We start from the raw sequence: 12,012 nt of genomic DNA on the forward strand, positions 1-12,012 counted from the left end.
AATTCCCCATATTCGTCTGTCCTGTGAAAAAAAAATGTCAATGGAAAAAAATCAAACACATGCAGCACCTGTATATAAATTATAGACCTTGCCTCTGGGCAATAATTGTTATCCATCTTCTGAAAATGATTAGATATTGTGTTGCAAATTGACAGCAAGGTGACAATAAATAGATTCATGGGACTAATGCCCCTTGTCGCTGCAGTTATCCTTGTATGTTTAACTTAACATGTGTCGTCTGCCACTTTTAAAGATCATTTAGATGCAACAAAAGCATGTCTTAATAAACTGTTTTTAGCGAGTCAAGACTAATTTTAGATGTTATTACATTTATATGTAGTTTGAAAAGATGGTCATCGTTTTATTAAACCCCACAACAATGCCATTTTTTTGGTAGCCTCAATCAAGCAATGTATAAAGTTAAAACATATTTGAATAGTGAACAAGAAGAGACACAATTTCACATTGCCAAGATATTCATTTTGATAGAGAACATTTTTAATTCATTGAACATATGAAATCTCTATGCAGTTTTCTCCTCTTTATTCCTTGCTAAAGATACAAAGTATAACTGCTGCAAGTGATTTCTAGTTATATGCTTGCACAAGGAATTCAGGAATTCATAATAAATCTTTAACAATTGCATCGATGTGCTAGTACAAGTATACAATGGAAGGTGTCTATACTATCCGGGACAAAACAGAATAACATTCTGTCCTGGAAGATGAAGGAAAATCAATAGAGTACCTTGACCTAACTTAGGTAAGTGAAGATGACAACAATTTCTTTTTGTATTCGTTTAAATTTTATATGCACGGCGAAAACGGAATTGTCAATAAGTTTAATTCCATTCTCTGTGCAAAAAAGGTATAATCCCATGATAAATACTTTATTTTAAGCAACGAAGTTAATAGAATTATCCAAATTCTAAATGTAGGGTGAAAAAAATTAACTGTTACTGGAATTGTATTATTTTTCGCGATCATAGTTTACAGTTCGGATATGTATACATTTCGGATAATATTGCTGAAAGGTTTACTTTGAATGTATTTATTGTCACAGAGTGTCTGGTAGAGGGGAGTGGGCTATTAGGCCAATCAATCTTTACAAAATTAAACCTTACTGGAATGCTTTTCTAAATGTTTCAGGTATCTTAAACAATGAGTGACCAGAAGAAAGGGAAAAAGAGACCAAAATCATACTATATAAAATGTGCAGCTGGTGGAAAGAGACAGAAAAAGACAAATGTACTCAGTGCAGGAATGAAAGGCTTTCTTGTCACCTGTAATAAATATGAACGAGAAACGGTCAGAGAAATGTACAACTTGCTTAATGAATATGCTGATACAATATATGGACCAGAACTTGACGATGTAAGCTATGTTAGATTAATTCAAGTAGGAAGTAGCTAGGCCTTCAAGGTGGTATCGATACGGGGAAGGCAAAGGCAGGTACTGCAAAGCGGTCCCCGGTATTTGGCTTGCCTCGTATATAGACTTGGACTACATGTGTATATTTAAAAGAAAATCAAATAATAAACAAAGAATATATAGAATACTATACCAATCAATGAAATTTTCAGTGTCAGTAAAAATCTAGTTGGGCGCCACCATTTTCAATGTAACTTAATGATTATAGGTTGGGTATTCCGATAGTGGAACAGTCGCAGTCTTTGGATTAATAATAATTGTTGAATGATTACTGTTCAGAGTGAAAATGGAAGCAGTGCATAAAATTTGACAATGTGCTGTTCAAACTTCGCTGTCAGATATAATTGTGGTTAACACAAGCATTATAAAAATTACAACAAAAACTGTTGTTTATATATCATCGGGTTAAATTTTTTGATCTTTGTTATTATTGTCTGAATCGTAGGAATTTATTTCTATTATTTCTTTGTATTAAACAGCTTTCTTCATATGTGGGACTTAAGTTCCATGCTTTGAGAAGGTTTGTTTGTATTTTAATTAAAATATTGTATGAAAGAAATTATAATAGACCAGACACAAACTCATTGCCCAAAGAGATAATGATTAATAGGTTTCTTGAATGGATTCTGGTTTCTGGCAAAAGATGACAACTGTACCTTTAGTCATATTTTCTTGTGATATTTTATAATAAGATGATATTTTCAGCCTGCAGTAAAGTCAGCAGATGACAGTGAGAGTGAAGAGGAAGATATGGAGAAAGCTATGGCAAAGGAAACTTCGGCTTTAAAACAGGTTATACATTGACTATAATAATAAACTTTTATGTATTGGATTTGTATTTCTAACTTATCTAAGTGTTGATGAAAATCAATAAATTCTGCCTTAATAGATTATCATCACAAATCCTGGGCATGGGCGATGATTTGCTGTTGCAATTTTATTGAATAATACCATATGTTCCTAGTGAATGTTGTAAAGAAGTTGACATTTATTTGTTCTACAACAGATTGTTTATAGAAAGAACAGATTGTTTATAGAAAGAACAGATTGTTTATAGAAAGAATTGTTTAGTTTATCTGTCATATTTGAGCATAACATTGTTAAACAAGCGCAATTCCCAACAAAAAATAATTTGGTCAACTGATTATGTTTATTTGTTTAACTTGTAACAGATTCAGTTATTTTGAATTGAATTTTCAATATAAACACATTGATTTACGTTATTTAAGGAAATATAAAGATTATACATGTATATAGAAGTACATATATGTACATAATTGTTACAGGCTAATACCAGTGAGAGAAGATTTCAGAATACCAGCACTAAGTGTAACAACGTAATCTTTGTTCGGACAACTGTTGAAGACCCTTGTAGACTGGCTCATGCAATATTTCAAGATATCTATGATAAACAGGTATATTATCAAGATATTTTGTATATTTCTTAACATAAATTTAATGACCACAGTGGCTTGAAAAAAAAGTTGATGCAAATTTCTTTCACTCAGCATTATCCGGAAAAATTTAATTGAAGGTATGATATTGAGAATGTGAAAAAGCTTACAAGAATACTGTTATCATTTGTTTGTGTGTAATTTAATATAGAAAGATTTAGAATACTTAAATATGTGGTAATAATAAACTACAGTTCTTAAAGGCACATTTCTAGCTTTTTAAGTTGTTAGTTCTTTATTGTTTAACCGCCTCCGTGGTCGAGGGGTTAGAGTCGATGACTTCTAATCCAGTTACTTCTCTGGCGTGGGTTTGATCCCTGGGAGATGCTTTGGTAGTTTAGCGCAGAGGAAGGCAGTCTAGTACCGGTGTAACTCTCCAGGAACGATGGTTATGAAACTACCCGCCTATATGACTGAAATACTGTTGGGAAAAGGAGTAAAATGAAACAAACAAACAAACTTTTGTCAACATTAGATTACTTTTCTCTATTGCTTTTAATGTTTTCAAGATACTAATTTTGGATAATATAACTGCAGGTACAGAAGGCACGGTATGCAATCAGAATGTTACCTATAGAAGCTATATGTAACCCTGGAAACAAAGAAGTAGAAGCCACACTGACCTCAGTCCTGGCTCCACATTTTGAGACAGACTTCGGAGTAGGGTTAAAGTACACGGCTGCATGTAAAATCAGGAACAATAATAGCGTCTCTAAAAATATGATTCTTACAACTCTTGGTAAAATTATCAAAGAAATGAATCCTCTCCACCAGCTGTGTCATGATGAACCAGATCTTGTTATAATTGCCGAAGTTGTGCAGAAATCTTGCTGTTTTAGTGTTGTCAAAGATTACTTTAAGTTCAAAAAGTATAATTTACATGAGATAGTGAGAAAACCTGTTGATGATACAAAGGAAGACACAATAGAGGAAAGTATTGATGCTGATAAAGATGATAATGTAGAAGATGCTGAAACAGCTGAACTTAATGAAAACAGTGAAAAAACAAGTGAGGATCAAGAGAAAAATGAAGAAAATGTTGTAGAGAAAGAAGATGGTCAAACAATTGATAAGTTAGGTAACAATGCAGTAGACAGTATAGAGAAAGAGGTTAGTGAGACAAATGATAAGGTAGATAATGATAATGCAGAGTGTGTTAAAAAATGCAAAGAAACAAACGGTGACACTGATAATTGTGAACAGGTTGAAACCATAGAGCAAGATGTTCAGGGAAAACAAGAGAGTCCAAAACAAGAAGTGAATGATGAGACTGTGATTTGATGGAAAAGAAAACAAAATGTTGTCCGTTTCTGATAATGAAATCTGTTTTTGATTATGAAATTAAAGTTTAATAACATATATTTTCATTAGTGAATACTTTATTGCATTTGACAACCAATTTATTTCCAACAGCTAATGTTATACCATATGTTTGTACTTGTTAATATTTTTAAACTAATAAACTAAAATAACAAAAAGACATGGCATATTTCACATTTATTAAATTTGCAATCTCTAATAATTATGTATTTATACAACAAATATAACCTTCAATTAGAGCAGTTACAATGTTCACTTTAACATACATAAAACATTCATGTTGGTCATGTTATACAGAGTTAGTCCTTAAAGTCAAAAATATGTTTAGAACAGGGATACTTCACTTGATGTTAACACAATGTGATGAACAATCAATGATTTATCAACGGTTAAAATAATTTCGTACCTTAGTATGAGTAAAAGAAAATAAGTAATGACATAATTTTTAGGAATCCTTGAAATTTATAATTTTTAGGAATCCTTGAAATTTGAGAAATTAGGGCAATGCAAATGTTAGGACAATACACTGCCAGTTTTGCTTAATGGTTGTGCTATTATTTAGAAAATCAATTTTAATTAGGAGAATTTATTGTGGGATTTTATACAACTTATATAACCACAAATATGGCAGGTTTGACAAGATTTATTGTGTCTGACCGCAAGCAATTTCAAACATGGACCTTCCAAGTCAGTTGAAGGAAATATATTCTGATGGAGTCAGTTGAAGGACATTCAGTAAATAATTTACTTTGATATTGTAATATTGATAAAACTGAACTTATATTACAAGATAATATATAATAAGGCTACTTGTTGAACCAGGAAAAAGGATCAGTATAATAAGGTAACCATGTTAGATATGCATACATCTACATTCATTAATAATTTATAGTTCACACATAAATGCCTACCTGGACTTTCAAACCCAAAAATCAGCAAGCTTATTGCTGTTATCTTCCAGAGGTTATTTTGTTAAATAAATTGACAAGTATAAAGGTTATATATAGTTGGAACACACAACCCAATATTCAATTTAAATAAATATTTTAATCTGTATTCAGTATTTAAATGAACTTTTGAAATTTATTTTTATATAAAAATCACAACACATACCTATATGAATGATATTTTTTGTAAAAGATAAATCAAAATGCCCTAATGATTCATAAAAACTTGCTGGAATTAAACTTGTATCGAGGGAAAACATCCGCATTACACAGTTGAAACTTTTATATCTTATAACATTTGATGAAGAAATAGTAATATGGTATACATTTCTTTTGTTGGCAACATTATTACATGTAAAAATATTATGAAAACCATTAATAACAAAATTGTCAATTGTACATTAATTATAACTAGGACTGATTAGTACATATAATATATCAATTATACAATGGGCATATTCTTCACTTGATTTTTAGTCTGCTGTCTATATGACCAGTGCAGAACAAGATCAGCTGGCAAATATGTACGTCTGATCATGGCCTGCACTGTTAGCTATTCAGTCAGTACATATTTTTGAAATTTTCCGTAAAAATGATAATGTTTTTGTTTAGACTGAAAGGAAGACAAGTCCATTTAAGATATTTAGCATGGTAAAAGTCAAATATTCTAAACCTCGCTTCACAATTGTATACTTTCATCAATTCATAGAGTTAAAATTTGCATATAGAGGAAGAATCCATACAAGAACGACATTCTTTCTAAATACTTGTTTCATGACTGCATATTGTATAATTCTAGATAAAATATCCAGGACATGGAAATTCTGTGATCAATTAAAAACCAATTAACAATTTTCACATATATATAATGTATGAGTAAAGTTATAGATTTACACATGCTGATGTGAGACTATGTACATATGATATGGTAGATTACACAAACTTCAACACCTGTGTTAACATAAATAAATCACTCCTCAATGCATATATGCATAGATCTATAGCAAAATATACACAATATAAAATACACAGAAACACACCCACTCATTATGTCAATGTAAAAGGATTTTTATAAAAAAAAATGGTGTGTAAAATAACGATAAGGAAACAATGCCCATTAAATTTATTGGTTTATTTTCTCAAATGTTTTACTATAAATTTTAAAATTATAATTTTATATACCTGTCCTTCTGCAAAAAAAATTCCCCAAATAGAACTATATCTACAGATAAGTATACACACAATAATAAATTGATAAATTAATCATAAATTGGCCATATTAACCTAAGCTAGAAAATTACTTTCTTTATTCATTTATTTGTCATTTCTATGAAAATATCAACATTTGTTCAGCCCATATACTCCCATTTAAATAATTCTATCAAAATAGAGACTAAATAAAATGCTGATAAATATATCATTATATATATAAATATTGAAATTATGAAAACAAATACACTCTTGTACAAAATCAGAACGGGGGATGGTAGTTATATTTACAATTGAGTGAATTGTGTGAAAATATTATTTATCATACAAAAAGGGTACTGGCAATAAACATAGAATTTTGTACAACATCAAATAGAGATAATGAAAGACAAGTTAAGGAAAGGCAACAAATACATGTATGTTTCTAAATATAGAAAGTCTAAATATAGAAAATTATGTCATGATTTTTAGCCCTATATATAGAACATTATCCAATTACCAGGACATTGAGCTCATATCCAGTTTAGAAACTTGTTTGTAAAATTTATGAAATTCATTCATTTAAGAAAGATAATAGCATTGCATGTTGCAATAATATCAGTATTATATTTATGATTAAAAATATATAAACATTTCCTTTCCCTCATCACAAAATAAATATTGACTAAGTGCACTTTGTGTTTTTAACTATTTTACATGGCAGGAAATATTTGAAAAGGGCAGGAAATATTTAGAAAGGGCAGGAGCAATTTCGGGTCTCTGAGTTTACAGAGTTAACATTTATGTAAAAGAAAAGAAGAAAAAAAAAACCCTGTAAATAAACAGAGTAAATAAAGAAAAGTTCAGAAATATACATAAATCAGCTCACCCTGTGGAGTATATAACTTAGCAAAAAAAAAAGAAGAAACATACAAAATGCTCACAGCAGTTGTCTTTTCAATCATAGAACTTTAGTTTGTAAACCTGAATGCTGAGATAGATTTCAGTAAATTTACACAAAACAACAAGAACAGATTGTCTTTAAGCATGTTGACTATTTTACAGAAAATCTCGCTCTTCTTCAAGTGGAATCTCAAGGCTAAATAACAGACTTTCAAAATGACTGGAGTTCTGGAGAGGCTTGGATATAAAATCATGTAATACAAAAACCGTTCTCCAGAGACAAGACAGGGCTTTTTTCCTTCTGATATGCTTAAAAAACATTTTTTTCTCTCTTACAACTTTTTTTCTTCTTTTTGCTATAAATATGCGGAAAAAAACCTGCTAATGTGCCAGTAGCACAGCATGATTGTAATACACTAAATTAAGCCTTTATGTCACATTTCTTTTATTATCAAATATCATATGGTGATGATTTTCCAGTTTTGATTTCGAAGACAGACCCAAACATCTTACTATAACACAGAGTATACTAGTATATAGTAAACTGATTTTTGCTGCCTCTCTCAATTGTAAAGTACTCTGTGTTGAAGACTTGGTCCACTAAATTGCTTATTACATCTACTTTGAAATTCAATTTTAAAAATCTGGTTAGTAAATCAATTACTTATTAATCAATTATTACATGAGCACTGGGCAAAAAACAAATTCATTTTGCTTACATTGTGAGTAAATATTAGTAATTATATTGTACAACTATAAAACAAACAACACATGTATATAATATCACAATACTGGTCAACTACTGTATCCCGTCACGTCACAAGTCACTGTACCAGACTTATTGTCATGTGCAGTATAGTCTCATACCATTATACCAACACCATACCTCACTTTCCTCTATTTCCATAAAGTTACTTTTTGCTCTTTTCTGACCTCAGTCCAGATCCTGTGCTAAGCATTTTGTAGAAATTGACTGGTGTTAATAAATCATAATACACAGATACTTTACACATATGGAGTACACACAGTGTACATACAGTGTAGTTTATATGTTGATACTTATTACATATATTCAAATGAAAGTGTTCACTTGTGTTGTAATACTTGTGGCAATTTCTTGCATAATGTTTTTGTGTTCACCTGAAGTTTGAATAATGTCAATGAGTGTATGGACCTGACAACTATAATTATCACAACCAGGAAGTCCGAGTATCAGAACACTCTTCTAGAACAAATACCTTCGTCTTACTTTGCTCTGTATGATTTTTCATTCGTATTCTTCACTGTTAATGCCATGTAAATGTTCACAATTTATATTGCAGTTTTCTGACTTTTTATTCACATTTACTGGAATATTTCTTTGTTCGAAATAAATCAAAAACAGGAAATGACATCACTTCCTGTGAGAAGTCAATCCCACAATGCATAGAAATAAACTGTTCATTCTACAGCAAATCCACACGTCTCTTCAACAGCACATGTCAGTTTAGAATAAAGTTTCTCATAACTCTCGTATGGTGGGATATCTATACGGTTGAAACTGAAAATAAGAAAATAAAGATAATAAACTCCAAACGACTACATTTTCAAAAGCTATACAAGTTTTCTTCCTTATTATATATCTTATCAGTGGGATATAAAATAGCTTACAAATTTAATGTTTACTGAGATAAATATTTACTTGTCCTGCTTTAAATTAAGAAAACTGTCTATCACAAGTAGATTTCAACATCAAAATAATACTAGAACTATCACTAAATGTGATTAATACCCCCACAAGACTGCTTCGGAAATGAGGATGTTACTAGTAACAGAATATCTTGTAAAAGAATTGATATATAGAGTTATGGTTGTGGGCAATTAAAGATAGTTGTGGTTCTTGTTTATTGCATTTCCTTTCAATGTGGTTGGCCATTGATGAAGTTTTATTGAATTACTCTGTAATAAGTCCAGAAAGACAAAGAAAATAAACAAAGGGCAATAACTCTATAAATACTGAAGATGGAGTTTTAGTTCTTGTGCACTGCACTTCCTCTTTTTGTGCTTGACCATTGTATGAAGTTGTTTTGAATTTCAACCATTACGTTTTAAGTTATGCTCCAGACAAGGAAAAGTATCAAAGGGCAGTAACTCTGTATTTTGTCAAAATGGAGTTATGGCTCTTATGCACTGCACTTCCTTTTAATGTCCTTGACAACTGTATGAAGTTGTATTGAATTCCAAACAGTAGTTTTCAAGTTATGCTCTGGACAAGGAAAAGTAACAAAGGGCAATAACTCTGTAATCTGTCAAGATGGAGTTATGGTTCTTGTGCACTGCACTTCCTCTCAATGTGCTTGACCATTGTATGAAGTTATAATGAATTCCAACAATTAGTCTTCAAGTTATACTCCTGACAAAAGAAAGCAATGGAAAAGTAACAAAGGGCAATAACTCTGTAATTACTTTAGATAGAGTTATGGTTCTTATGCACTGCACTTCCCCTTACTGTGTTTGACAATTGTATGAAGTTGTTTTGAATTCCAACCAGTAATTTACAAGTTATGCCCCGGACAAGGAAAAGTAACAAAGGGCAATAACTCTGTAATTAGTCAAGATAGAGTTATGGTTCTTGTGCACTGCACTTCCTCTCAATGTGGCTTGACCATTGTATGTAGTTATATTGAATTCCAACCATTAGTCTTCAAGTTATGGTCCGGACAAAAGAAAGCAATGGAAAAGTAACAAAAGGGCAATAACTCTTTAATTACTTTAGATAGAGTTATGGTTCTTGTGCACTGCACTTCCCCTTATTGTGTGTTTGACAATTGTATGAAGTTGTTTTGAATTCCAACCAGTAGTGTTCAAGTTATGCCCTGGACAAGGAAAAGTAACAAAGGGCAGTAACTCTGTAATTAGTCAAGATAGAGTTATGGTTCTTGTGCACTGCACTTCCTCTCAATGTGCTTGACCATTGTATGTAGTTATATTGAATTCCAACAATTAGTATTCAAGTTATGGTCCGGACAAAAGAAAGCAATGGAAAAGTAACAAAGGGCAATAACTCTGTAATTACTTTAGATAGAGTTATGGTTCTTGTGCACTGCACTTCCCCTTATTGTGTTTGACAATTGTATGAAGTTGTTTTGAATTCCAACCAGTAGTTTTCAAGTTATGCCCTGGACAAGGAAAAGTAACAAAGGGCAATAACTCTGTAATTAGTCAAGATAGAGTTATGGTTCTTGTGCACTGCACTTCCTCTCAATGTGCTTGACCATTGTATGTAGTTATATTGAATTCCAACCATTAGTCTTCAAGTTATGGTCCGGACAAGGAAAATGCAACGGACGTCTGGACCGACCGACCGACCAACCGACCACTGGGTGGCTCCTATATACCCCCCCAAACTTCGTTTTTGGGGGTATAAATATCAACCTTCACCCTGGTAGAACTAAATATGTTAACCCTTTGCCACCAGTTTAACAGCCAGTCCAGCCTGGTCATCATGTTCTATACTGTTGGTCGACTAAATTTTCATCTTGATTTCCCCAAGATTGATAATGGACAGTTAACAATATAGAAGCAGGACAATTCCATTAAATAAATTTTGCAGATGGTTAAGCAGGAAACAGGCCACAGCCTGGTCAGATTAATGAGATGTTCTTGTGGCACAAGAAAGTACTCATCATTGAAACATTTAAAGCGTAAATAAAGGACACAAAATTCCTTATAGCTTGACTTTTTCTGGAATTCTAGGAATTCAATTTCTTCTCCAGTTTTTCTAGGAATATGTGTAATAAAGAATGTGTGAGAAAAAGTTTACCATGTATGAGCCTTGGGTAAGTTATCAGTATTTGTATCAACTTGGTGGATGGTAAACATTCGTGGTCCGGCAGCACCTGTAGATCCTGTACGTCAAAATAATGATAAGGTATACGCATTATGTAAGCTCTATTAATATCTTTAAGTAAAGTCTTAATTATATAATGCTGATACTACATGTCATATATATACAACATGTATATCATAAAGTACATTACTTATTCATACTTTGAAAATGGATTAGAAAGTAAAACATCTAACTATTATTAATATTTCAATCTGTCCAAAATTAATTTGCAATTTCAAACAAAAATGCTGTATTGTTCTACTAAATAATAAAATAAACCAAATGTTTTTCAACTTTAGTTCAAGTCAAAATTTAATAACTGTAAATTGTTATTCTTTTCTGTTTTTCCTAAAGCCTTGACCATTTAATCAATGTTTTGCATACCATTGTAGCTTGTTTTTGTATTTTCTGATCGTAAGATCAGTAAATACATAGCTAACATCCACGGTCTAACACAAAATTTCCTAACAGTCCTAACAACGCAAAGTAGTTCTCACTCAAAACTGCTTAAAAACCAGCAATTTAAAAGAAAGAATAATTTTTAATGTAGGCATTTAACGAATTACACTGCATTTAAAGTTTAGATTAGTCAATAGAAATATGAGGTTACAATCACAAATTTCGCGGATGAATATCTTTTTTACCCAATGAAAAATGTTCGGCTATTTCCGTAAAGCTTCGGATTATCATGAATATCATTTTAATCAATGAAAATGCTATTTTTAGCTATGCCGATTACCGAATACTCCAGAGCGTAGTACACAAATAAATCTGACTGTCGAGTAGTGGAATATATACAGTCGAGACTGCCTAAGCGACCCCCTGATTTAAACGACTCCCTGTCTTATCCGACCTTGTTTCAGTACTCCCAACGTATTTTCCTATATAAATGGTCTGAATTA

The 12,012-nt window shown here is 31.6% G+C and overlaps 2 protein-coding genes across 4 annotated transcripts in view; one reads left to right on the forward strand and one right to left on the reverse strand.

Moving 5' to 3' along the window:
- The first annotated feature begins 766 nt into the window (after positions 1–766).
- LOC132744022 (THUMP domain-containing protein 1-like) lies at positions 767–4,362 on the forward strand. Its single transcript, XM_060732631.1, has 5 exons — positions 767–867; positions 1,149–1,373; positions 2,136–2,222; positions 2,717–2,845; positions 3,422–4,362. The coding sequence occupies exons 2-5, from the start codon at positions 1,161–1,163 to the stop codon at positions 4,163–4,165; spliced, it is 1,173 nt and encodes a 390-aa protein (XP_060588614.1). The 5' UTR covers positions 767–867; positions 1,149–1,160; the 3' UTR covers positions 4,166–4,362.
- Positions 4,363–7,314: 2,952 nt separating this feature from the next.
- LOC132744020 (E3 ubiquitin-protein ligase SMURF2-like) overlaps positions 7,315–12,012 on the reverse strand; it is a 62,080-nt gene continuing 57,382 nt past the window's right edge. For 2 of the 3 annotated variants that reach the window (XM_060732629.1, XM_060732628.1), the window contains 2 exons: positions 11,045–11,129; positions 7,316–8,782 (listed from right to left, as the gene is read on the reverse strand). In XM_060732629.1, the coding sequence (XP_060588612.1) occupies positions 8,683–8,782; positions 11,045–11,129 (185 nt within the window). In that variant the 3' untranslated portion in view covers positions 7,316–8,682. Of the gene's footprint in view, positions 8,783–11,044; positions 11,130–12,012 lie in introns of all 3 variants that reach the window. The other variant, XM_060732630.1, reaches the window with a different exon arrangement.

This window comes from Ruditapes philippinarum, unplaced genomic scaffold (genome assembly GCF_026571515.1).
Source record: "Ruditapes philippinarum isolate M1 unplaced genomic scaffold, ASM2657151v2 ctg684_1_1_1_1, whole genome shotgun sequence".
NCBI classification, from domain to species: domain Eukaryota; kingdom Metazoa; phylum Mollusca; class Bivalvia; order Venerida; family Veneridae; genus Ruditapes; species Ruditapes philippinarum.

Coding starts and splice junctions, on each gene's coding strand:
- LOC132744022 (XM_060732631.1), top strand. CDS start 1,161: ATGAGTGACCAGAAGAAAGGGAAAAAGAGACCAAAATCATACTATATA. Junction 2,223..2,716: donor AAACTTCGGCTTTAAAACAG/GTTATACATTGA, acceptor TAATTGTTACAG/GCTAATACCAGTGAGAGAAG. Junction 2,846..3,421: donor AAGATATCTATGATAAACAG/GTATATTATCAA, acceptor ATATAACTGCAG/GTACAGAAGGCACGGTATGC.